The sequence below is a fragment of the Apteryx rowi genome, unplaced genomic scaffold, assembly GCF_003343035.1.
Source record: "Apteryx rowi isolate R43461 unplaced genomic scaffold, aptRow1 scaffold_22, whole genome shotgun sequence".
NCBI classification, from domain to species: Eukaryota; Metazoa; Chordata; class Aves; order Apterygiformes; family Apterygidae; genus Apteryx; species Apteryx rowi.
The window spans coordinates 2,688,594-2,716,537 of NW_020448530.1; the positions used below are offsets into that span (position 1 = coordinate 2,688,594).

A 27,944-nucleotide genomic window follows, 5' to 3' on the forward strand; every position below is an offset into this window, starting at 1 on the left:
TTCAAGTTATCCTGAATAGTCTAGGTATACCCTTGAAGAGTTCTGCCACTTTAATTGTATCAAGTTTTGATATAACCTGAGGTTAAAAATAGCATGCAGAGGAGCTAATTCATTGATCAGCTAATTACTTACAAAGCCATTACAGTATGATAACACCAAACTAGAGAGCATGAGCATCACTATGGCAGGAAGTAGATCTTCAGCAAAAACACCTGGTATCTCCTGATAACACGTGAAGTGAGACAAAATCTAGATCTAATCTACTACTGCAAGGTGTCAAGCACTTCAAGCTTATGAAGAGAGAATCAAGGTGACCTATGAAATATTAGTTTACAGTTATGCAATGTGATTTGCTACAGAATTCTTGCCTTACTCATTTCACATTGGATAAAAACACCACGTCACTAAACATTAATACTTTATTCTTGACTGATAGCTGTGTGAACTCTTTGTTGCTTAACATTCAAACCTATTCAAGGCAAATAAGTAGCTTTGTTGTTGGCTTCATGTTACTTATTACTAATCTTCAAAACAATCAGAAAGTATCCTCAAAAAACTCTTTTGACAAGTTTAGTACCACCAGTTACAAACAGTAAGTGGCAGAGACAGAACTGTAAGCTTTAAGTGACTGACTCAAGTTAGATGCATTAACCAGCTAAAAAAAAAAAAGGAAAAATACCTAACACTAAGTAGCCATGATTTCACATAGTGTTCCCAAGCAACTTCATATGCAATTGTCTGTATTCCAGTTTAGAAAAGATTTCAGTTAGACACGGAAGAGTTTGGCTTGACCTTAAGACCACCTTTATTGAAGGGGATAGAGGAAAAAAATTCTGAAGTGACTTGCAGCTCAAGCTACAGTCAGGTATCTGACAACAGAACTGCTAAGAAAAGTAGGGGCAACTAGTCAGGAAATGAACATGAAAGAAAACTGACTGGGGAAAAGGAAGAAAGCAGAATGCAGAACAGAGCTATCAGAGGAGAACTAGGAGCCATTGAATTGATCCCARTAAACCTCCTCTTAGGTATGTAGCTCTTCTGTTTGTATGCTCACTGCCCTAAGGGCAGTGAGAAAGAAGAACTATCAGTTTGCCGCCTTCTCTGAGTAAAGACAACCTACTAGAAAGGCTGTCTCCTTAACACCAGAGTGCAGCTCCATCTTTATCCCAGACAGCTTCCTCTTGGAATTTTCCCCATCAGATCTTAGACAAGAATCTTATGGGTGCCTGATGGATTAGACAACTAGTAATACTCCTCATAGCTAAGAAACTTCTCAACTTTCAAATCAGTGTCTCTGTCACCCAGAAATTCCATTTTAAAGATAATGCCAGGTGACTTTCCTTGATAAAAGGTCCTATTTAATAAACAAGACTGAACTTTCCACCTACCTCTTTAGCAGATGTTCTAGATAACAGAACTTGATGGCCAGCCAATGGACAACTACTAGTCTAAACTATTTGAGGAGTCTGCAAAAGGTCAGCAGCCTTATCCATGTAACTTTAAGCCTTAAATTCACTGCAATGGCCTGTATACATACAAGTAGATTTTAGGTGCTCTCAGAGAAAGTCAGAAGATGGTGCTAAAGAACACATATGCAAGCATAGGTGTTAATACCAGTCTCAGATACATGTTCTGTGGATAGCAAAATGCTGGTAACGTGCTAAAAAACAATTAATATGAAATAAAGTTTAAGAGTCATAAATAAACACACATCCATTTATTTTTCAGCAACATACCATACAAAAAAAGCAATAGAAACATTAACTGCTTTCAGCAGAAAGTCTGTACAGTGTTATCATTTACAACAGTTTTACATTTAAAATCAGCAAATTAAAAAGAATTGAGCACTTTCCCTAGACACTTTCTTGACTGCTTTAAGAGTTCATGACTATTTACAGACTTTTCAGGTTACTGCTTCTTAAAGCACTATTACTGCTATCCAGGCTTTACCAYGTGGAACTTCAGATTCTTACAGTGTTTACTTTCCCATTGTTTCAAAAACATTTTTGCAAATAAAAAGAATCTGCTCTCTCTTAAGTAAGGCAGTTTAAACTTAAATTTAACTGTGGTGGCCCTGTTTACTAGTACTAATCACCAGCATGGTTCAGCTACCACCTGTATTACCTACAGATAGATCTTTATAGCAGAGCCAGGTGGAAAAGCCAAGTGACATATGGATGGTCAAAAACATCTCCCTACCTTGCTTTTGATCTGTAGGTGGCAACTGAAGTTACAAACTCAACTATGGGAAAAAACAATGAGATCTTACTGAACTATTTCTAATTACTTGAGGACAGCGTTGCCTTTGGCTATTTTTCTATTGAAAAGTTTTATAAAAAAAATCTGATATACATAAATTAGAAGTTAAAAAGTCACACAACTTAATTCTATTTTTACATAGGTTTGGTCCAGAGGATACATAGACCAACCACAGCTTAGAGAACAATCTTTAACTTTGCTCAAGCTTTCATACGATTAACAGGTAGACAACACCCAGTTTATTAATCAGGCTAACCTCTCAAATTTAAAAGAAACTTCCTCTAAAACAGTTTGCCCAAAACTATTTAACTCACAGTATTGAAATCTTTAAGTGGCTCACTCAAACATGCTTCCAAGTCAAATTCACCTTCTGCTTGATAGTCAACATGTCTGACTTTTGTGGGAGTGCCAGAATAAGTGTCCTGGAATACAAAGTCAGTGAATAGTTAGTAGTCAAATGCAACTTAGTTATGCAATRACATATTTCACTTCTGTGATTCATTTAGCCCACACTATAAGAGAGGCTTATGAACACTTTGAATATCATAGAAAAAACAAGACTAGTATAAGACTGAAGAATTTAAATGAATGCTTCTCTGCCCATCCAACTATTTTCTAAGATTTTTTTTTAATGTATGTTCAAAGGATCTATATCTTCAGATACTGAAATATTATCCAGATTCAATATTCAACAGAGAAAGAAACCCATTAAGAAAAACATTACTGAATCTTTATGGAAGTTTACTGTCCAGCTGTGCAAAATGCTTCCTGGATATAAAAATAGCCTACTTCAAGAAGTTGGAGTGTGCCAACTATGTCCTGTTTTAACATTAGGTATCACAGTCTTAGTAAGAAGTGTTTTCTTTGTACACTGCAGGTCAAAGTGGCATGCTTTAAACACACATACATTCTCTTTTGTAGGCTACGAAGAATGAGATCTCTGTCATCTCAGCTGATCACTTAAGTTCTCTCTGAACTCAGACTACAGACAAACACTGGCTATAGGGGAAAATATTTCTGTGAGTTCATCTACAACTTGAAATCACTCAGCTTTATAAATAGTCTTTATCTACACCTGGCAGCTTATAGAGTCTCTGATGTATTCAAGCTACTCTGGATATGATTATAAGTAATGGACAGATTATTAAAAAAATATTTATGCAAGTGATAGATATTCTTACATCGTTATCTTGAGAACTCGTTTGAGATTCAGTAGAATTGCTTCCTATGGATTCTGTCTCCATCTCACCAAGATCAACAGGACTACTGTAAAATAATTCAAAAGCATACAGCTTAGAACAAATTCAGTTTTCTCATAGTAAGTTTACTGCACTTTGTGGGTGTGGTTCTAGAAGTGGTGCCAGAACAAGGAGACATCCAGAGATTATAGGGACAAAGTTGACAAGTTGCTAAGACCAAACAAAATAACAAGTTAACTAACACAGTCAAAACATCCGAAGACTAAATTAAAGCCTTGAGATTGAATACTGCAGCTGCTAAAGACAAATATCCAATGCTCAAGCAATGCCTCAATACAGAGGGCAAATATTATGGAAAGAGCAAGGAATTTGTTTTCCCTGAGACAACGCTAATTTGTCTTCCGACATAAAATTTAACAGCCATCATGCACACAACCAGACCCCAGCATCTGGGGATAGAGTTTCAACAGCAACATATACAGTAGGCTTCAAGCTAAAATACCAACTAACTCCATTCATGTCAATTACAAGTAAAAAGAAAACCAAATTAAGCCTTTGCTTTTAGATCATATTGCTCCATATTGATTTCTATCATCAGAAAAAAAACCTTAGCAACAAAAATATTTTTCTTGAGGAATCAGTTACATCTCTTTCCCTTCATTCTGTAGTTCCAGTTTATTTTATTTTGCAAGCTCCTTGATCACTTTTCTTTCCTACAGATGAAAGGAATAGGTCACATTCTTCTACATCTTCTAGAAGAAAAGATGACACTAGCCTGGACTGTGAACTCTCATAGCGGTGTTTTTAATTTAATGCTACCCTGAGGTGATTTTACTAGTCTTTCTTCTCAGAAATCAAGAATTTATACCATTGCTCTTGAAATAGCAGATTAGAAGAGTATAAGGCATGTTCTTGTACATTGTATTGTTCTGAGCTCAATATTCATGAGTCATCTGCAAGTCAGTTAACCAAACTCTGCAGCACTACTTCCACCGCAAATCGCTTTTGTCCCTCCAGAATCAGTCTAGAGACTGTTCTGAAAGGACTAGCCTGCTTTGCTGGTGTGGTACGTCCTTATATAGAGCACTGCAGTAGGATCTCTGATTTCACCCTGGGGAAATCCACTAAAGAAATGAGGGACATACAGCCACGTCCTTGCAAGGACACTGGCTAAATCTAGTCCCACCGACTAGGTCCAAAAAAACCCTCAGAAGTCAGCTAACACATATTTTGTCTGCAAAGGAACTGAATAGCTCTAGATGGCACTAAATGTGGACAAGCAGCTAATGAAAACATTCAGTGATCACTGACTGGTCTCAAAAAGGGCTGTTTTTTTCTGAGCATAAGATCATATATATTAGTTTCCTTAAAGGTATCCTGAATACTCAATACATACATTTCTTGCAGATCACATCCTTCTTCAGTAGGTGGATCCCAGGAATGCAATGCAACTTTCCATAGTTTAATTTGCTGGTCCCATGACCTACGGCTGTACTTCTTAAATTTATTTGGAGTTCTGGGATGAACTCCTGGTATACGATGGCATCTGTTCAGATATTAGACAAGAAAAATTAATGCTTTTCACACAGACATATCAAATAGCTTTAAATTCTAAGACTGGTTGCCTGCTAAACAGGCTGATTACAGCCCAACACATTCTGAAATAAGTAACATAATCAGAGAAAAGACTCCACAACTGGCACAGCTCTAGTCCTTAAGTGAAAGGTTATCATCTCCATATTMGCATTTTAGGTTTTACATCTTCGGGTAGTTTAAATATAAATGAATTATCAATAAGTCTGAAAATTTCAGCATGCAGCTTCTGCATATAACATACCTTTCAAACTTAAAAGCAACTAGGCTCTGTTTTGCCTTTTAGTTTAGTAAGGGTAAGTTTAAAAGTAAGTTTAGTTTTTCAGCTGACTGAAAAACACAGTTTCATTTCTTCTAGTTGACAATTACAACTACAACCAAAACAGCTTTCGCTTTCATTTCTGCAACATGAGAAAGTTCTAAGCGAACRTTCCTCATGCACAGAGTAGTTGGGGGAAAAAAAAAAAAAATCCAAGTCAAGTTACATATAATCATTAGTTTCAATCATCTTGGGGAGGGGAGAAGAGTCTTAGAAAGTCACATTTGCAGATGCCTTCATTTGAATATGCCTCAGGTACAAAGCTTAGTCTGTTAATATGCTTATAACAAACAGGTATGGCATATTTGCAGTTTTCCAGAAATTCAAACACCTTACCTAGGAACTTCTTTAATATATCTATCATATGCAATTGTGTTTTTTCCATAGTTTATCTGCTTTTGTCTTCTCATCAAAACCACTTCATCCGTCTCAAGTTCTACCGTTACAGTGGACTCCTTTGAATCAGAACTAGAGAGAAAATAGTGTAAATTTGGGCATATAGGAAAACAAATGATAGTCAAAGACAAACACACATCTAGAAGTTGAAAAGTTAACATGTTTTTTAAAAGCGGTTGATAAAGTTCTTATTGAATTAACATGTTAGAGCAGATTAATGATGAACTATTACAAGTTGAGGGTTTTCAGAAGCAACATGGCACATGTGAGATTGAGACCTATTGTCAGGATTTCCCTCAACTAAGCTAGAAATTTATCTTACCTTCCAGAGGAGGACTTCCTTTCTCTTGAAAATTCATTTATCAGAAGTTTTCTTCTGTATCTGTAAGAGTTCAAATCAATATTCTTAAGAATATACACAAAGAGAAAAATATAAGATTCCCCCCCACACACACACACAGCTCACAGTTGATTTTACTTCTCAATTAAACAATAATCTTGAAGTCAACCCACAGACTATAAATATCTTCCCATTTAGGGAAAAATGGAAAGATCTATTCCATAAATCCCCAAACTTACTTTTCCCAAGTCTTCTCCCTAAAATCSTTGTTATAGTAACTATACACAAAAACAGCAATCAGTGCAACGACATTCAAAGTCAAAGATTTAGGACAGGATTCTTCCAAAAGGGGGACATTCAGCAATACACATTAATTCTCCAAAGAGTATGCTATGTCACTCCTATAGGACTCCTAGTGGGCTAGCCAAAGCTGGCCTAAAAGCAGGACTTACTATCTGTGGCTGTCAGGCCTACATTAGTCTCCGACTTTACTATAATTGTGAAGTTAAAAAGCAACTCAGTACAGATTCTACAAGACAAGTACCATTTCCCCTCCTTTTACCACTTCATCTTAAACACCCATGGTACCTTGCAATTTCTTTGTTAACACTGGTCCTCATTTCATCTTCTTCCACTGCAGTTCCCCAGTCTGAACACCGTGAAAGGGGTCCAGGGCCTTCTGGCGTTGTAAAACTGAGAAGAGAGCCTCTACATTAAAATTTTATTTTATAGTATTTTTTCTCCACATCCCCCTACCCCCTTTTTAGCTTAATAGTTATTTCATGTATTCATTTATAGTACTCTTATTGGTTGTGAGAATCTTGTACAGTTCCATTAAAATGTAGCCATTTTAAACTTAAACCTCATTGTAGGGTCTCACTTTGGGCTTGGAGGGGGTGGGTTTTACATATGTGTAGAAAGGTACCAATGTTGTAAGYAACCTAGCCTACAGCATTTCCCATACTGTAGCTGCTTTTCTTCAGAAAACCATGTTAAATACCATTGTAACTCATTTACTCCCTTATGCATTTCCAATCCACTAAACTAGTTAAATATTTACCCTTTCATGATTGCAGACCCAGTAAAGAAGTGACAAAAATTAGAACACAGAATTAAGTTGTACAGTGAATGAAATAAAACTATGTGATAGCACCAGAACTTTCCCATTTGAAAACATAATTTGAAGAACAGGCAAATGCACAAAAAGAAAGTTCAATTTTTAGCTCATAAACTGAGATTTGCTCTGACCTTGCGAACTGATACTTAACAGCTGTCTTTATTGTAGCCTATTAGCATCATGAGCAGATTCAGACTGTTGCAGGGGCAGGGGAGRAAGCTTATATCCCCTCCCAGCTAACAATAGCTGCCTAATTTCAGATTCTTAAATATGTTTTTCAGCTTAGCTCCTTGTCCTCCTGATGACTGAATTTTCCCTCAAAGTACAAACTCAAAACTGTAACCTACAGACCAGAGATTTTTCAGTAGATTTGGAAATATTCTGGAGAGTTATTAAGATTCTGCCCAGAAAAGTCCTTTGAAGTCAGGGAATTAGACCACAGCTGAACTAAAACCTGTTCCAACTCCCTGCTTCCAGATCAGAAATAGGCTTGCACTACTACTTTGACACTTTTGTTAAATTCAAACTAAAGTCCTCTTTATGTAAAGAAAAAAAAGGACACACACACACAGCACAGGTCCCTTTGCAAGTATCTGTTCAAACTACAAACATTTGCTACTTCTAGTATTTGCTTACAGTGATCTCTAACTTTGCTAAGAATGCAGACTATATACTGTTCTCCCATGGYAGAAATTTGTGCATTATTGGCAGCAGCATCCCGAAGTACCTGGTTAGTCCCACCACCTCAACTTTTTCCTTAAGTCTGTCATACCCTTTTGCACATGTTTGTTTCTGTACCAGTTCTGTGTATATAGGGAATAGGGGGAATGTGAGAGGATCTACAGGTTTCTCTTGATTATTTTGCTCTGTGACAATACTGGTACCACCCATACTCAGCTCAACTTAACTGTCTCTCTCCAGACCCTCATCCCCATGTCAGTTCACACTTGAGTAGAAACTCTGGTGCTGGGCTAGGATTGCAAATGGTGCTTAAACTCTGTCAGAGGAGCAGGAAAGCAAGGCTTAAGTCCCACAGATTGACTTTTTGTTGTATGACCCAGCCACTATGATGGTGGCTCACAATAAATAGCAGTAAATAAGCATAGAATAGGATAGAAAATGATGAAGAGTATAACACTAGACATAAGAATGAAAAACACTTTTACTTATTCTTAATAAGAAGTGGCTCCAGATAAGGAGGGAAAAGAATCTAGTCTAGTGTTCTTAAAACCAGCTATTTAACAAGTGATGTATGAATGTGTAGGACTTGAAAAACTAAGTACAATGAGCAACCTGACACCCTCTGATGAACAAAAGAGTTGTAGACTTGTTTCTAGTACTTACATGCCACGCAAGCGTCACCTACCTGTCCAGCCTGCTGTCAGAAGGCCTATGCTCATTTTCATCAAAGACGGACAAATCTGTTCCATTCTGCTTTCTCCGTTTTCCATCTGCTCCACGTTTCCTTCCTTGAGACCAACGAGGTGGAGGCTGTGGGCTGGCAGCAGGTAAGTAAAGACAATATAAAGCAGTCAGTTCCTTGTAATCTTTGGAACATCATCACATGCAGACGTTRTAGCTCATTCATCAGCTTTACTTCAACCAACCGAGCTCTGCGGTACAACCGCAGCTTTTGGCCTTCGGGCTCTGCAGAGGGGAAGCCGTTAACGGCCGCCACAGCCTGGCCCCCAGCCCCTGCCCGGGCAGCCGAGGCGAGGAGCGGGGACCCGTGGCTTCCCCCCCCCCGGGAGCTCCAGCCCCGCGCCCCCGCAGGGGCCCGGCCCGGCCCGGCTCCGCTCCTCCCAGGCCCCGCGGGCAGCGCCGAACATGGCGACCGCGCGGCGGCCGTTAACGGCCGCGCCACGCGCGACGCCCGTTGGCGGCTGGGCCGGGCCCCGCGGGCAGCCCCCGCTCCCCGGGTCTCTCCGGGGCGCCCCGCCGCCTCTCCGCCGCCTCCGCTGCCGGGAGGGGGCGAGGAAAGAGCCGCAGAGCCGCGGCCGCCGCCGCCCCGCGCTACCTGCTGCTCGTGCCGCCGCCGTGCGGGCTCCTCTGGCGGAAGGACATGGCGCGGGGCCCTCACGCAGCGCCGGCGGAGCGGGACGGGCCAGACGGGACCGAGCGGGACGGCGGCGACCTGCTTCCCGCCCCAGCCCGTTCGCATCTCCCGCCGCCGCTGGCGCCGCCCCCGCCCCGCCTTGGGGCGCCCGCGCGGGCCCGACCACTGAGAGCAGGTGTGCGGGGGGGGASCGCCAGCGCCGCCGCCGCCGCCGGAGGCCTCCCCCCTCCTCCCGCCGCGCCCGCTCTGGGACGGAGAAACCACCCTCCCCCTCCGCCTCTCGTCCCGCAGCGCCTCGCGGGGTGCGGGCTGAACGGGGCACACCGGAGCACCCCCCCGCTCGTTGTCATGGTTTAGCCCGCTCCCGCCCGCCGCCCCGCGACGCCCCGCCCCGCGACGCCCCGCCCCCGGGGCGTGTTGGCGGGAGAAGGCGGCGCGGTTTTGGCGCGCCCCGGCCCGGCCAACCCGGAGCGCGTAAAGCGACTTGGCGCTAAATAGTGTTTACTGCCAATTTTGAATGAGGTTGGATTACGCCATGAGGCTGCTGTGCTTCCAAGTTAACGCGGGGAGTTTTCTTAAGTATTTTTTGATTACAAATTCCTGTGGCTTCCACAGACATGGCAAGATCCCGTTAATTTGTGAGATCTGGAACGTACTGAAATGTCTTAACAATAACTCGGAAACAAGCAGGAGCTCTCCCACAGCAGAGCTCAAGCAGGGTTTTTAAGAAAAATACCTGTCTAGCCCTCATTGCCTGAAGGCTGGGGGACACGTCGCAGGAAGGTGCACACAAACTGTGCACCGTTTTCTGCCCCTGGCCTTGGCTCTGTGTTTCCGTTTTTGGACTTTGGACGCAGCTATCACAATAGCTGTGGCAAAGGCCTGAAGGTAAAGAGATATTCTTCCAACGAGCAAGAAAACATTTATATTTWAAAAAGCATTAGATTATGGTTTGGGGCTTTAATATAACTGTAATATTTCTGCAGATTTGGTATTCAAAAAGTAATATGGGAGCAATGAGGGTTGGATGTGTTTCTCTCATTGTGGAGCCAGATGAGAGTTTTCCTYCTCTTTACAAGAGGCATTTTTCAATTGCTTGTTTCTCAGACCAGTGGACATGTCAGCTGTGGTCAGATTAAGGTTAAAACAGCCAGTGAGGAGATTTAATGTTTTCATTATTAAACTGACGCTAGTCAGTCAGATACAAGGAAATAACACTGTTCTTGAAGAAAACGATTGCCTTTTTTTGATTCTGTTTCTAAGATATTCGGTTACCCCTCTGAGTGGTTAATTATGTTTTTGCTTGTACAGATGCAGCCTTTGCATATTCTCATTCAGCTCTACAGRACATAGCAATATTGGAGCTCTGGTTTTGGTGGCAGTACATCACAAAAAAATCTCTGTCATGACACCTCAACTGAAACCTTAAAAATAATGGGTAAGTACCTCTTTCTGCTTCTGTTCTGTGACAGCATCATCTCATTTTATTTTTTTGCCTCTGTACAGCAGCTACAATAATAGAATTTCAAAAAATGCAGCAGAACTAAGTCATGGTTTCAGGATCCAGAAAATCCACTTTTAAGGGCTCTTAAACTGGGTGAGAAATGCTTCAGTCAAAAAATGCAGAGCATAGTTTCTATTATAAACATAACTTGGTCATTCAAGTTTATTCCAAACAATGTCTTCTAGCAAGCTTTGTTCTGGATCGCGTATGGCTTGCATGTCAGCCTGCATTTTTATTCAGTCAGGATCATTTTTCTCTAACAGATAGTAGAAAGCCAGCAAACGCTCCATATCATGCACTCTGGTTACTTGACAGAAACGCAGTTACACGTTCATACCTGTTGTAGGTCATGGTAGGTAACTGGATGGAGTCAGGATAAGTCAGTTGCTGCCCTCTGAAACCAATACAAAAATTCTGCTAATCTGTTCCCATCTGCAGTTCTGATCACAGTGTTACGGAGAGTTCAAAGCCTGGCACAGAAAGAGTTTATCATGGGAAGAGACAGATGTGGCTGTGAGAACGAGGTCACCACGTTCCTGAGAAAAGCACCGATATCCCACGGCGTTTCAGAGACATTTGCCCAAAAGCGAAGTGATGCTGAGGAGAGGGGGACGTTTAGCCCTCCTGCCGATACAGCTGCTGGTGCAGCAGTGTGAGGGTACGCTGGAACAGCAAAGCAGCCCGCAGCACAAATCCAGTGGTGTGGCTGTTGTCTAGCAGAAATCTCGCTGGCAAAGCTTTCTAGTGAAGATGTGGCCTCAGTCCAAAATACTTTTAATGCTGATATTTAATGACATCAGACATTTTGCAAAGCTGCAAATAGAAACATTTTTGACTTGTGTATTTGTTTAGTAAGGTTGCAATAACAACTGCAGTTCTTAAAAATCTTTGCTCTCTGGCTCATTCAGACTAATACCAGGCACTTAAACAGCAGTAAGGGAAAATTTAGCTGTCAGCTAAGCCGGTGCTAAATGTCCCTGAAATATGTATTTGAAAGATAAAGAGAACATGAACAGTCAGCTTGGGTCTCAAGTGAGCCTAATATTCATTACTATGACAGGCTGTATTTGAATAACATTTGCAAGGTCAGCAATGAAATGTGTCTGAAGAATGCGGAAGTAGCAAAAAAGTGTTATTTTTTGTATTTCGAGCAGCTTAACACAAAAGCAACTACAAGAGCCCAGCGAAGTTTTTCGGAGAGACTCGACAAGCACGTGTTGACAGGCCCTTGTTTTAGGAAGGTACTTTACATGTAGCGAGGTTGGATAAAGCGTATGTTGAGAGGGAGAAGAAAATTTACAGCTACTGTAAAAATGAAGCATGGTTTCACAGACTGAAACTTTCTCACGTAACAGCAAGTATATACAGAAATGAAAGTGAAAGATGCCGGCTATTCTGCATTGCGTTGCAGGTCAGTGTAGAAGCAGCGATGTTGTTGCCCAGGAGCGGAGCAATCACGAGGCACAGCGGGTGGCAGGACACATCAGCTTCAGAAATGGAAAAAAGACTGCACTTTGCCAGCCTGCCTTGGGAGCTGCTCCGAGCCAGACCAGGAGTCTTCAGCCAATAATTTGCAAAGGTTTTTAAATAGTTTGAAATCTCAGCAGCTGGCTGGATTGATTCCTTTTGGATTTTTGCATTGTTTTGCTTGACTGTTCAAAGCAATGCAATGCAATGCAATGCATGTTCTATGGTTTCAATGTTTTTCCATTTGTGAATGCAGTGAATTATATTTAAATTATTTCAGTTTTACAAAATGCATCTGTATTCTCATTTTATTAAATGTATATRCCTCAAAGACTCCTGCTAAGCATATATTTGGAAATGATTTTCAGCTCTTTAATGCTTTTTGGGTGGAGCATCTACTTACGTATTGCTCCTGACTGAAATCAGCAGTATTTTGAGAAGGGGCGAGAGAGGTCTGAGTACTTCTATCCACTAATGTTTTTTTCCCTCACAGTTTGTATGCAGGTCCTGTGCTTTTCTCCTCTGTGAGATCTCTGTTGTAAGATGTTCCTAAGATGCCTGTCTTTGGGTGATAATAGTAGGACTGGCTCTGCACTCAATAAAACACTGAGCTCTGAAAGCAGACAATGTAAGAGCTGTATTTAAAGTTTCTTCTCCTCTGCCTGGCCTTGGGCCTTGCTGTAACTCTACCAGCTTATGTACCTCCTGCACAGCACCTGCATAAATATTTGTGCTCCTGCAGGAATGTTTCTGCTATTCTAGCACTGTTCCTTTCCCATATACTGTTAGGGAAAACAGGACTGTTCCTGAACCAAGGACCTGCTTGAAGCTCAGCAGAGGTGCAGCACATCTACGTGTACAAACCAGCCTTGCTCTGGATTAAGATGACTTAATGGCACATTTATCTGTGAATTCATCCAAGATGACCAGACAGAGGACAGACCCAGCCTGGAAGCCACGCAGCACAGTTAGCACAGCACTACATGCAAGTTAAATTCAGTTTCTCAGCAGAACTATCTGCTGTAATAACACAGCTTTGGGATTACAGCTGCCTTGCACCTTTCTGTCCATTCAGCTAAGATAAAATCTTTCAGAAAAGAACTTTCCCATCACAGTGGGACTTTTAAGGGAAGGAGRAGAGATCCCCATCACCATGACCTCAGAGGAGTAGTTTTAAAAACAAAATATAGTAMAAATAACCAATGGCATTTCAGGACTACTAGTGAAGGACTGTTTGTGCAAGCACGGATAATTCATCGTCTGTAAGGAGACTCTGCCAGTGGAAGCACGCCAATAGAAGATGCGCGTCACTTCTTGGAAGAGATTTAAGCCTGACTGGTGAAAGCATAAAATTTATTTTGGCGTAGTTAAGAACTACTATGCACAGATTTATGAAAAGTAGATTTAATTAAAACAGATAAAATTAATGGAAAGCTCTTCAGTATAAACTGGGGGTGGAGTGCCAGATTTCAGCTTTGCTTATCTTGGTTATAAACTGTGTCAGATAGCCTTGGCTACACAAACAACAACTGAATGCAGTCCATCCATTTCCTTAACTGCTCTATTTAGACTGATGAGGTTAACACTGCTAATTAAAAGACGTTATGATGGTTCTACACCCAATGGCAGCACTGCACAAGATGACTTCAGCAGCCCCAACGCCTTATCTGTTCAGTATCACCCCTTCATCATGCCAGTATAGCTCATCCAATTGTATGGAGCCTGTACTAGAGATTAAATCTGCCCCAAATTTAACTGCCACAGGCAGTCCAGTTACTCTATTTCTATTCTCTAATTATCTTCAGCCAAGAAATAGAAGGTTTTTTTTTTTCTCCAGACTGCTGAACTACAAATCCTAAGGATTTATGTTTAACTCCACTGTATGCCCCATCCATCATAGGTAAAAGCCTAAGGGCTCTGACAGCTGAGCTTAGGTAAATATTTTCTTAGTAGTCTACTACTCCCAACTGTCAGGTCCATCTTCTCCTAGAGGACACCATTCTTACTGTAGAATGGGTGCTAGGGCCTCAGCTGCTCCATTTCACTAGGTTACAATGCACTGAACATGTATTTTGACATCTCATCATGAATTCAGACTGAGGTGTTGGACACAAGCCAAGTTGTACTGCAGACTCCCTTCAAGAGTAAGACTCTTAGTAAGACTAACAGTACTAACAGGAATTAAAAACATTAGTATCCCAGTGCATTTTAAGTAAAAAAGTTTAACACTTTAGTTCTTTTACATAAAGACAGTATGCCAAAGATTTAAAACATTTCTTTATTTACAAACATCATACAACACATGGAAACATGCACACTGGAACAACAAGGCTCTACATATTACTTTTTTAAAAGGTGCTGTACAGATCTGTTCCTTGCATACACACATTCCATGCTCTGAAGCCTTTGTGGCACATAAGCGAGCCACTGCTGTGCTAGGATACTACTGAACCCCATGCCTAGGCAAGGATGGACGAGCGCCAAGAGCTGCAGGAAGTGTCTAGGATAGAAGTCACCAAACCTGCAGGCAGTTCTCCTCACCCTCACGATGCATTAACTGACTTGACTTTCAGTCAGAGGCCTTGCCCTCCTCCTGTGTTTGTGTAAGCAGAGTACACACAGCAAAAAGGATATTCTTACTATTGAGTGGTAGCTGTAACTAGGGCTAACATATTTCTGTTAAAGCAGTAGCACGCATTCCCTCCCCACATACTCAGAGATTTTGATCTTCCCTGGGAACTGTCAAATTTGGTGGTTAACCGCAGTCATGAATTTCTGCACATATGGCAGTCCTTGGTGAAGGCAAACTACCGCTCTTGCATGCTGCAATAGTATTTTATACAGTGTTGTTTTCTTCATGTGTTGGATGATTTGCAGCGTGTCTGGAAACCCAGACCAGCACAACAATTCTTCAAAACTCACTTGGAAAAGGTCTGAGCAACATAAATAGAAGTTATGTTTTGGGAGACACTGGGAGTAGTTTCTCAGGAAGCAACTTGCTTTGACTTCAACAGCACAACAGTCTTTTAGCCCTTGGGTACAGTGCTGGTCCCACAGCAAGGCTGCTGCGTATTGTCACCGGCGCTGCCGCAGTTTCTGCGGCGGCCTTGCAAGGAGACAAAGTGCAGCAACGGCAAAGCTAAACTACTGCGATGAGAATTCCCAGTGCTAAACAGACATTTGTGTTTTAGTACATTCTACATTAAAACAAACAAACAAAAAAATCATAAGGACTGTAAAAGTTTCTTTTAACACATGAATCTGGTCTAAACTCCACTGTAGCTACAGCACTCGCTTTGAGCATCTGAGCACAATGCTAGAAAGGTAAAACGAGGGTGACCATTGTAGCCCTCAGCCAGGACACCCCACACCCAAGAGCAGCTACCTGCTCCAAGCCCGCAAATAGTGCTGCTTTCCTCTACTTCTGTAGCAACAGCAGCCACTGAATTTATCCTCCCCTACCTTCAGCAGCAGCTTGGCTCTCTGGGTCAGGCTGTAACAAGCATAAAAGTAAAATCCAGATACTCAAGCTGCGTTGCTGTCGAGTCACTCATCCTCTCCAGGAGAGGGGGTTGATTTTGATAAACCTTTCCTTTTCTCTTGTCTTACTAGGATTAGGCAGATGCTAGCTTAATATACATTATCTGAGAAAGGAAAATAAACCAACTGGATGAACATCCCATCCAAAACCTAGTAGTAGTTTGTCTTCAACCACTGGAGGAAAGGGTGGAATTATCTACATTCTTCTGAAGCAGTTCTTCAGGTTGGATATATAATTCTGGTCCAGAGCAGGAAAAAGGGCTTAACTCCTTGGTTTCAGAGGTGGCATTCTTCACTCTGACTCAATATTGGACCAATACACCAGCGTAACGTTAGTGCACTGTAAGTAGCATGATCTCCAAATGGCAACAGCAGGATCCAAAAACTGAAGTAGCTTTTACAGTATGACGCACATAGCATCTGCCAACTCAGATAAAGCAGAAACACTCTCACAAAAGCTTTAGGGAACGTCCATCATCTTAGCCCAGGCTTAACGAAATCTGAAGTCTTACCTTCAAGGCAAAGCTTGCAGAAGCCTATCTATCCTTAAAGCTCTGGAGAAACCTAAATAAAAAGGTAGACATAACAGCCTTTTATAAATATGATATATCTAGACATTAACAGCAAAAAACCACCACATAACTGTCTTAAACCGCAGTGTTACAGAGTAGCAAATGGAAGAGAGCACTGCATGTGGTGAACTTAAAGCACAGCATAAGTATGGACAATATAGCTTTGTCTCTTCAGAAAGTGTTATGGATATTAGGAACATTTTGAAAACACAACTTATTGCAAAAACAGAGTATTACATAACTGATGTTGGTAAAGTATGTCAAAGAAAAAAAATGAAGTACTTGAGCCTTTCCCAACTCCTCACATCATCTTCACCTAAATACTGTTACTAATGCACAAAATACATTTTCTTGAAATTGCAATTAACAAATTCTTGTCATATTACAATTGTTCTGCTCATGAAGTTCCCCTCCCCTTTAAAAAAACAAACATACACATTCAGAATGATGAGACATTTAACAGCCACATTTCTTTTTCCTGTCTAAGACTAAGAATCCAATTAGAAATTTTCTTTTAGCAAATAGGCGGGGGCTTTTCCATCATGTAATCCACATATTGGTTTTCAAGCAACGTTCAGTTTCCTCAGATAAGTCAAAAAGTTCCTGCCATTTGAGAGTTAAGAGTTTGTCACACCTGAAAACAAAGGTCATAGGAATTGCCTCTCTCTAAATATTGATCTTTGCATCCCAGGAAATCTATGCTTTGCTCCACAGAGAAGCTATTAAATTCACTCTCTATATTCAACTTGTCACAAAGATAGCTTTCCAATTAGAATGAGTGATTGCACCCCTTGAGTATATACACTGCTTATTAGAACCTTATGTAGAACAAAGCTGACTGCAAAGCAGATAAATATCAACACACTACCCAAAAGGCTAGAAAGGCTCTCCGAACCGTGATGTAGAGGCGTGCTTCTTTTACCTGCACATTTCACCTCGTGTTGATGACACACAGGCTGACTGTAAATCTCTTCCTCTTCCAGTGCAGAAGTTATGAGACTGCACCAGTCTTCCAAGGCTTGATCTGCTGATCCCAGAATATATCCCTACCCTTCAAATCATTGTGTCACAGGAGAAAGTCAGTCTTCTTTGATACTTCTATATACAAAGAAAGACTAGATATTTTCAAATATTGAATTAGYACTTTAAAAAATGATAAACCATATTGTCTTATTCATAGTAATAAAGAATTTAGTTTAAAATCAGATCAATGAAGTCAACAGAAAAACTGCTATTAATACAAATTTTTGGTAAAGTCCTAACTGCTTTTTCCTTTTATTTCCAGTAGAATTCGACAAAACCTATCTAGTATAATACTAGTTCTGTGCCAAATTCTTAATTGGCTTTATTATGAAAAATATTCTGAGATGACTGTTAAAAAGATATGTATACCATACCCACAATATTTCAGAGTCTGCATCAAACAGATCAACAAAGACTTAATTGAATCACATAAAAGATTACCTTTGTTAATAAAGGCTGTTTGACTCGAGATACTATCCATCCTATTAATGCAAAGGAGTCTACAGCCCAAAATAAATTTTTAATTGAATACTATTGCTGCAAATGCAGAGTTGTGACTTCACCACAAAACATTAAGAGGCAGAAAAGCTGCTCCTGAAATAGCTTTCAAAAAACAAAACAAACCCCCCAAAACAAAAAACCCACACTTTTTAATTGTGTTATAAGATAACAAATATGCTTTCTGGGTAAACAGATAAACATTTCAATTTACTAAGTCAGAAGTATTACATCTTTTAACTAGGCATCAGATTAAAGACAAGAAGACAGGAGGAAATACTGATCATAAAATAAAGGAATAAAAAGAGAAACTCTGATCTGCTTGAACTGAACAGCTGGATGTTGTTGAACAAGATTACCTATTCTGTTTCAGTAGCCCATATGCAAAGTAAGTACATATCATGAACTAACCTTGCAATTTAGATTTTCTTCCTTATTATTTCATCTTCAACACCTGCACTTCCCCATCCCCTCTCAAGGTATTCTGAGTGATGTCCTTCCAATAAACTGCTGCAAAGTTTAAACCTACAAATAAAAAAAAAAAAAAAAACACACATTCCCCTTTTGTATCTCTATTTCCATTCAAAACAACTAAGTGGTTGACTTCATTATGGTAACCTTTTTATACAAAATATAGTTACAAGCTGCTATTTAACACAGACTGTTTTTTATAATGCTGCCTGTGGTTTGCAATGAGAGAACATTTAGGACAAAGTTTTACCACACAACAAATACTGACCAAACATCCCTAAAAAGAGCAGTAGAGATACATATTTCTAATAAAACCTTGGCTTGAAATACAGCAATAAGAAAACACACTTATAACTTAATATGTAAAAAAGCCCCTGATACACAGGCTTTTTATACCTCTCTAGCCTGCAGTCTGAGTCTTTGCACATTTTGCTGTCCTGCAGAMGGCTGGATTTTTTCTCTTTCTGATCATTCCATCCTGAAGAACAACTGGCTGGAACCTGGTCACTGCATAAAAACAAATAACCACCTCTGTAGTCAGCTACAAAACAGCTTCATCTCTGAGGAGACAAAGACAAGAAGTTTTCAGGTGCTAGGCTTAGCAAGTAAGCAGCGATTAACAACCATTGGGAACAACGGCTTTCCCTAAAACAAAAAAAAGGTGAAAGCAGCTCAGGATTTGCAGGATTAGCTAATAGCAGAAGCAGCAGAAAGGAACARAAGGGAGTCAGATTGAGACTAGCCAAGTCAAGGAACAAAAATAACCAAACCATGTGCTGCAGGAAATAAGGGGCAGGGGGGAAGCAGCACTAAAGAAAACAGTGAAGGAAAGGGAAGGTTAAAAAAAGCCAAGGGCAGCTTCACAGCAGAAGCAATAAAAAAAATTATTATTATGGTATTTACCTTGTTACTTCTATACCACGTTGTACTGTCATTATTTCATCATTTTCATCTGAGGTTCCCCACTCTGAACACCTTGAAAAAGCCTCCTGATGTCCTGATTCAGTAAGACTAGAAAGAAAGCAAAAAGGTCTAAAACTACGGAGCTTTTTGTTCCTGTTAATTATTCTGAGAATATGGGAGCTAAGTAAGGAGAATAAATAAATAAATAAATAAAATCACACCTGTATAAATATTCTACTAAGGTTCATAACAAAAGGCTACTAATTCCAAAAAACCTTAAACCATTGTTCCAGTTTTCTTTGTGGTTTTGACAACACCATGTATGCAGTTAAACTGTGCCTCTCTTCTACATAGCCAGCCTATCATTTCCCATTTACAAGCTGACTTTTTATGCACCAGCTAAGAAAAAAAAAAAAGGAAATATGATTAAAAACAATTAGTAGAAGAGTAGTTTAATTCCTAAGCAACTTTGAATAAAGAAGGTGTTAGCCTGAAAAATTCTGAAACATTCTGACATCTCAAAACCCTTCAGCTTCCCATTTTTGGTCGTTAATCTCACTTTGCCCCAGTCCCAGCTGGGTGACCTATTCTTTGTTGTTCCAACAAGCAGTTTCTCCCATGCCACCTTTCGTAAGGCACGGAAAAGCATAGCCAAAAATACACAAAGCTTCCCCTTTCACATCCCTTAATGAATACATATTTTCCATTACACCTGTAGTAAATGCAACATGGTAATAGTTAAACAGGCAGTGAGTTTCAGTATTCACTGACAAACTGATGAGTGCACAGGCTTTTTTGTGGAGCTCTATTCCTTTACCATGACATTCATCTACTTGTATATACTCTGTACGCCAAAAGGCAGAATGCAGTGCATGTAAGAGTAAGGTAAAGTAAGTACACATCATGAACTAACCTTGCAATTCAGATTTTTTTCCTTATTATTTCATCTTCAACACCTGCACTTCCCCATTCCCTCTCAGGGAATGTAACACTTCAAACAGTGTTACAAGTACCTCAAAATCCTTATGTGAAATAACTATGACAGAGCCCAAACAATTTCATAATTACAAACTCTGAAGGAGAAACCACATTCCATTAGAAATCAAGGACAAGACATTAACATTGCTTAATTCTACACATAAAATACAATTCATCTGTCCTAAAATAACCTGTGCTGCATCTTCTGACTCTAGATTTTCTTCACCTTTGCAAACATTTGTCACCATGGTTATTCTGGCACAATTTCCTTTCCTCATTAGAATGCAAATATGTTTAGATTAAATTAAAGCTATTAACAAATGGGGGGGGGGAGATAAGTTTCAGTCATATTCCAAAAGTCAGTTCATAATGTGAATGGGTCTCCATACGGAGAATCCTTTCATACCCTTCCAGTGTGTGGTACATATGCACATAATGGTTTTTGCCCTTTGAGCCCATAGAGGAATCAGGACTATTTCGTTTTCTGCGCTTCCATACTGGAGAAGAATCGGGAGAACAGGGACTGCAAAAATAAGACACAGATTTTACATACAAAGCATTCTTCCATCATCTGTGTTTAAATTCATTTCACAGTTCTGCAAAATAATGACTCATGCAACACAAGAGTTTTCTCCCTAAAGCAAGGCACACAAGTTACAGCAAAAGGAACACCTAAGAAAATGGTTCAAATTTTGTAAACACTTGACTGTATTCTGAAGACTGAATCAAGTCATAATTGCCAATGAAACTCCACTGAGCTTGGAAGCAGAGCCATTTCCAGCCCCACACGCATAGCCCAGATCAAGAAATCTCAGTAGACAGAATTGCATGAGATGCTTCACTGTCACTCTCCATGCTGTTCTGCACACAGAGAGAATACTCTTAATTTAGGATATCTTATCCAGAAGCAATCCTATTTTCAGCATTTGCCAGCTTTGGTTAAAGACACCTCAGTACTCCACTGTATAAACAGACAAGCAGAAAGAACATTTCCTTTTTCTACTGTTAATCATGTAGATCTGCAATGCTGGTACTTTTTCCACATTCAATGCCATGTACCAGGGAGGGATTACATTCAACAGTGTAAGAGCCAAATGGGGAGACAGCAATAACTGCTCCCTCATTAAACACTTCCCACAAAGAAATGATGCTAGCAATGTGCATTGAATTATCTCAATTAATCACAAAACTTTGTTTCATACCTCTCTGGTGCATAGTCTGTCTGATTGCATTGATCCTCACATTCATTTCTCTTCTGCTTTTCATCAAATACTGGGCAGCCAGAGTCATCCTGATCTTTGTAGACCCATTCTTGGGAACTACCTGAAGGCTCTGTACTACTAAAAAGAGAGAGAGAGAGAAAAAAAAAGTCAAGATTTAAAATACCATCCATCTAGCTTATCACTCCCAGCAGAAGAGAGTTAAGCTGCTGTAGTTAATAGTTCATCTCATACAATACCTAGATGGTGCAAACAATCGCAACCTCCACCGTGGAGGACAGCACAATAAAGCTATTGAYACAATACAGTTACAGTGCTAACAGAATTCCATTCACTCTTCTCCTCCCAGTTTATTATTCTCAAACCTGTTAAATATTAGGTGTTAGTTATTGAAGCTAGCTCTGTTACAGAAATTCAAAGTTCTTAAAAGATTTAAAAAGTCTTTCCAACTTGAATAGAGTTGCCACTATCTTCTGGAGAACATGTAAAATCTCTCCAATCTTAAACTTCGAATTCTCAGCAGATCATTATTACAGGAGCAGCATGGTTTCATCAGAAAGAAGTACCCACTGTCTAACCATAGGGAAGATGGAAAGGTTATGAAGACCAAGGAACAGTAATCAACAAGTTTCCACTTACTGCTATCCCTTCCTAGAAAAATAATTTTATCTTGTGCTGACCAGTGCAAACATGCAGGGAAAGGAATGTACTACTGCAGACAGACCACATGTTTTCCTCCCTAAAGTGCCTTGCTGGAAGTGAATTTAGACTAAACATTGGGAAAATTTTGAAGACTAACAGAATTCCAAGGGGGAAACAAGGCACTAGAGGAGACTGAATGCAACTCCCATTTCTGAGCCCGAGACCAATTCCCTCTCTTGCTCCCAGTAAGGAATGCTCTAGAGGAAATACAGAGCCCTGCTGTGAAGCAACAGATGACTACTGACTAATTCACCCATACACACACTGGTTGCAGATCCCATGTTTCTTCTTCAGGAGGATCCCAAGCATGCAGTGCTATCTTCCAYAGCCTGATCTGCTGGTCCCAGGATCTACGGCTGTACTTCTTAAATTTGTTGGGAGTTCTAGGATGAACTCCTGGTATTCGCTGATTCCTGCAAAAACACAGTAACATTTATATTTCAGGACATGATTTTCTTTCTTCCAAAAAATCCTCAGTCCATCAGATTAAGCAAGCATCAATGGACTATTAAATAAAATACTCCTATGTTAATAGCTTAACTGAAATAGGTATATTCTAAAACACAGTCAAAAACAAACCACATGAGCAACAACTAACGATAACATACTGAGTCAGACCAGAGGTCCATCCAGTCCAGCAGCCTGACAGTTGCCAAAAGCGGATGCCTATTGCCTAAGGACAAATATGAAACAGGAGAAGCACGCAGGATACTCCTTCAGTACTCTCCCTGCCTCCAACTGTTTCTATCTCAGATTTCCTGAGTCAGATGTAGTTTCTTCGTATTTAGTATCCTCAGCGAATTTTTCTCCTACAGTTGTTCATGAATTATTACAATGGCGACTGTACACTTCTGAATATAGCATTTGTCCTTTGGGAGCACAGATTTAAAAAACAAAATACCCACACCCTCTGGGTAATATGCAAACAATTGAGCAAATGCTATGCCTCTTCACTAAATCTGCAACGGGCAAATGCTGTAACAATGGTGTTTGGGATCACCAAAYGGCTGGAAGTGGCATTTCTCAGATGGTATCTCAAACCTATATCCTGCCCAACCAAAGATTACTGGAGACCCCGCTAAACCATATCTCCAGTACAAAATAATCCTGTGGTTATAGCTATACCATACTGGAGTAGGCTTTTATGCTGGGGAAAAAGAGCATGTTATAATCATGCTTTAACTCATACAAAGTACCTTACTTTCAAGTGTTTTTCCCCCCAACTTCACAGACCAATGTACGAAGCCCTAACAGCTTGACTATCTCTTTTGTAAGAGAAGCAGATCCCTGCTAAGGAACAGTATTATTAGCTATCCTGTTAAAATGCCATCTAGTAACTTTTTTTGTTTTTTGTTTGTTTGTTTTAAAGTAGTTTATCCCACGCTTTTTCCTGAATGTTGTTCTCATCTTTTCCTATTCTCCACCTCCTATTTAGCTGATCACAGGCAAGCTACCTAAGTGTCAGGCATAACCATAAGACTGGCTGCAGTCCTACCACACTGATGATGAAGTGACAAGAAAAATCACAGTTCACAAGTCACACTCAGATTCTTTGGGGCCAGGGAGGGGGGAGAGGAATAGAAGGGTTACTGAAGATGTGATCACGATACTGTGGAATAGCTGTAATTATTTACAGTATCTGTTGTGAATTTTTAGTCATCTAGGCTACTTTTAAGTTTTGCTCAACAACAAGCTTGCAGTGTCCACTGTGTTTGGCTGTCAATTTTCACAACAGACTTTTAAGTGTAGAATCCAGAAGAAGTAGAGCAACCATAAATAACAAGTCATAAAAAAAGTCAACCTCAAAACCAAAACTAAGAAACAGATGTACATCCATATGTTCCTACAGAGTAGTTTCTGAATCCTTATAGTTCTGAAGCAAGCAGAGAGCTGACTGAAAACCTAAATTTAAGTACTATAACTCACAGACTCTGTGAAGCCCAAGGTGGAATGGCAGAGAATGGAAGAAATCCAGGGTTTGATTTCAGTTAGTAATTGATTACTCACTGAAGACTAGTTACCCTTACCTATACTTAAATGAAAAGCTTTATTCAATCCTCATTCAAAACTGTCACTTCCCAACACAAATTAACTTCATATTGGTCTAGCAACACAGTCACCAGAAACTTCACAGAGAGCTGACCAATAAAGAATTTATTTAGAGCATGCTTGCTACTGACAACAAGAGTACTCAAGGGCCATGTTTAGCTTTAAATTTGCTCCAGTGCAGAAAATCCCTGGCTTCCTTTTGACAAAAACAATTATGATTCAGGTTTTATTCATTTATTGTCATTATTATTTTAAGAGAACTAAAGCCATACTCTGATCTACATACGCGTCAGGAACAAGTAACTATTTACTTGGAAATTGCAATGCACAATGCAACTTACTTTGGAACTTCTTTAATGTATCTGTCATACGCAAGGGTGTTCTTTCCAAAATTGATCTGTTTTTGCCTTCTCCTTAGAACCACCTCATCGGTTTCCCTTTCCACTGGATTGGGGGAATCGTTTGAAACGGAACTTAAAAATAAAAGTCAGAATCAAGTTAATAGCTTCACAATAAGTTATGTACACACATACTCTAGAACCTCATATACTCTGATAGACGGCAATGACTCGTTCACAGAGGTGACAGTGATGCTAATCAAATGAACCACTAGAACAGATCAGGCTTTTCAAGTTTATGTAATTGCTCAGGTTTGTACTAAGTTAACTTGTATCTGAGGGTACCAATAGTACAGCTGCCTTACTAGAAGTTTATGGCTAGTTCTGTAACAAGGAAACAAAAGGGTAGATGATTCTTGCATACGTATAACAACCTTCTAGTATTAAAAAAAAATCAAAAAACCCCACACTTAATACAACAGAGATGGATAATATAAAGGCAGCTAGCTTGAATGATCTTATAGCCATTCTCTAAGGCTAGAATGTTGCTTTTCATTTTTCCTTTCACTGTCCAGTATTTCTCTTATGTAAAGTTGTAATGAATATGCAATGTAACCTGAAAAAAAAAAAGAGAATCTAAAATGATCGCACAAACAGCTTTTAAGATAAAAACTTCTCTGTGCTATTCTCTCCTTCAAGTTTCCTTCAGGCTGAAATGAAACAGTTTGGCCAACTTAATGGTGAGAAATCCAGGGTAAGATGGAGAGAGGGGCCAAGATTTAGGATACCATCACCTCCCTCTTGCCTGAGGTGTTTCAAATCTTCATTAACGCATGTAAAGTAGTTGGAGATCATCAGACGACTGTTGCTAAAAATCAAAGCACCTATTTAATAATTATGCAMTACTCACTTTGTCATTTTTTTATTTGATGTCCTCATTGTTTTGCCTTCTTCAATTCCACTTTCCCAGTCTGAGCAACTTGAAAGAGGCTTAGAATCTTCTGATATTGTAGAGCTGAAAAATAATTAGATTTCTATATGAACATTTGTTGCTCATAAGTTGTTATTTAACTGACAGAAACTTCAACATTGTCAAATGCAGCTTCGCAAATCAAGATAGTATAGTCTAGTAAAGTTACCACCCTCCACAACTGTAACACCAGCTGGCCATGGGAGTGCTCCTATTCCATTTCACTGTACAGTCAGATTAAAATATCTCAGCTTAAGTCACCTTCAGCAGTGACATAAGATAACAATCAGTTTTACTTCGCAGTTTTACTTTGCTCAACCAACGTGAATACTTCTCTCCACTACGCTGAAGATTTTTTCCAATACCTCAGTTCTATCAAAGAGCACAATACATGAAATTACCTGAGGTCAAAATCAATCTAAACACTGCTGTCAGTGATGAGCAAAAGAACACTGGAAAGGACAGCAGAGATGCTTAAGAAATAGAAAAGTGTCCATCATGAGAGCAGAATTAACATTTTGTCAGACGCCAACAACACTTCATACCTTCCCAAAATATAATTTCAAGGATGTATGCTCTGTTGCGTAAAGCAAAAAATGGAGCCAGGAAACTCCTACTTTAACAACCATCTGGTTCACTAATATTCTGAGTAAAGAGAAACTCATCAGGTTCCTCATTAACTAATGAAAAGTTGATAATGCTGTAATATTTTGAAGTGGTGAGAACTTTTCTTTCCACAAAGTTAGTCCAATTCTTTTGATGTTAACACCTCAACATTTAACATAAAATAATACAGATGTAGTTTTAGTTTACAATCTTACTCTACCTAAAATGTTTCATACCAACAGCTGAAATTACCATCCATGCTGTTAAYGTCATTTTAATACTACACAACATAAAGATTCAATATAGAAAAGGAACACATCTATTCAGCAAAAAGAGATATAAAAAAATGCTCCTAGCGCATCTAGTTTGACTTACTGTCATAACATATTGCTATTATTTTTTATGTTAACTTTGAAGACATGGGGACACCTCCTGAATGCAAGATTATTCTTTTCAACCTCTTCAAAAGATCTAGTTATTAACTGAAGCAATATCAAAGAGGCCACCAGAGACTATAACCCTCATATAATTTAATACTCAGAGATGTACAAATTATATATGTATTAAAAAAAAAACAATAAAACAAAAAAATTAGCGTGCCCTCAGTAAGATATCTTCATCAAATATTCATCATTTTCTCTAACTTATGTTCTGGTCAGTTGTTTGCAAATATCCAAACACTCATTAGGTTTTACTTCCTGACAGACATCAAGATACCTATCTCCACCACTTCCTCTACCTGAGGCCTGCACTCTAGAATATCCAAAAGAATATCCAGAAGAAAGAGCAGCAAAATACTCTTAAAACTACCTACCTATAAAATTTGATCTCATCTCAAGTTGTCCTCAGTAAGGGACTGCAAAGAAAATAGGTATTTACTAAAAACTGCGGTACAGCTGAATAGACTGAGCATACAAACAGAGGAAGAGACAAACATCAAACATTTATCCACACATGGATAAATACGCATCAACAAAGCAGAAAAGTTACCAGCATATTTTTTCCATGGACACTTTCTACTAATTCAGAAGATTTTAGCAACGAAGGGTTTCTAATTGCTGCCTCAGTATATAATATACAATTATTCCCTTTCATACGGAATACTTGCTAATTTTATGACATGAATTTCAATTAGCCAAACTGTATGGTCTACTCTTACATAACAAGGATATCATTTCTTAACTCTATTATTACAAAACTTTTCATTTAATCATATCCAAAGTTTTGCTGGATTCCTAAAGAAAGAAGTTACTTCACAGTAAAGTGAAAATTTAAGCAAACTCCATATTTATTCCTTACCACTCCACCCAGTGATCTAAATGTCTAAATGGACATTCATCAAACACCAAAGAATCTGAACCATTCCAATTTCTGCTCTGGAAAGCAGCAGTGTAGAGGTTGTACAGAACTAGAAAACAATAATTTTCATTTGCAACCTAGTCACTGGTAGTCACTGAACATCACCTACTCAAAACAAATATGACAATCTATCTATTATCACTTGTCATTACAAAACACTAGTTTGGCTTACAGATATATGATTTGCATCAACTTACTCAGGAAATACTAACTTAGTACAAGTGTTAGACAATTCAATTGCTGAGAAAAGGTGTTTGACTATTGCAGTTAAGATACCTGAACTTTAATCTGTTAATTTTTAGTTAACAAAAGAAAAATTATCCTTTCTCTGTTCGCCATCAAAAAGGGGGAGAAAAAAAACACAACTGAAGACCTTCAGCAGTGTTTACAGAACTGCTGACACATGCAACATCCATAGACTGTCCTCTAGTAGCAGTGCATTGGTTAACATATATATGCACCATT

At 39.5% G+C, this 27,944-nt stretch overlaps 2 protein-coding genes across 4 annotated transcripts; both read right to left on the bottom strand.

The window, feature by feature from the left end:
* Positions 1-1,702: 1,702 nt before the first annotated feature.
* Positions 1,703-17,477, bottom strand: SLBP (stem-loop binding protein). 3 transcript variants are annotated; one of them, XM_026064706.1, is made up of 10 exons: positions 17,285-17,477; positions 16,303-16,354; positions 11,121-11,596; positions 8,590-8,721; positions 6,695-6,799; positions 6,089-6,148; positions 5,707-5,838; positions 4,855-5,004; positions 3,441-3,525; positions 1,703-2,681 (listed from the first exon to the last, which is right to left on the bottom strand). In XM_026064706.1, the coding sequence occupies exons 3-10, from the start codon at positions 11,132-11,134 to the stop codon at positions 2,565-2,567; spliced, it is 795 nt and encodes a 264-aa protein (XP_025920491.1). In that variant the 5' UTR covers positions 11,135-11,596; positions 16,303-16,354; positions 17,285-17,477; the 3' UTR covers positions 1,703-2,564. The 3 variants fall into 3 exon arrangements, with proteins under 3 accessions (XP_025920491.1, XP_025920490.1, XP_025920487.1); XM_026064705.1 differs by having other exon boundaries at positions 10,726-11,596; XM_026064702.1 differs by lacking the exons at positions 11,121-11,596; positions 16,303-16,354; positions 17,285-17,477 and adding an exon at positions 9,241-9,396.
* Positions 17,478-18,823: 1,346 nt separating this feature from the next.
* Positions 18,824-27,489, bottom strand: LOC112965574 (histone RNA hairpin-binding protein-like). Its single transcript, XM_026064707.1, has 8 exons — positions 26,935-27,489; positions 25,455-25,559; positions 24,548-24,679; positions 22,421-22,570; positions 21,438-21,575; positions 20,642-20,758; positions 19,258-19,365; positions 18,824-18,914 (listed from the first exon to the last, which is right to left on the bottom strand). Exons 2-8 carry the CDS (start codon positions 25,481-25,483, stop codon positions 18,896-18,898), a joined length of 693 nt encoding a protein of 230 aa, XP_025920492.1. The 5' UTR covers positions 25,484-25,559; positions 26,935-27,489; the 3' UTR covers positions 18,824-18,895.
* Between the last annotated feature and the right edge of the window lie 455 nt (positions 27,490-27,944).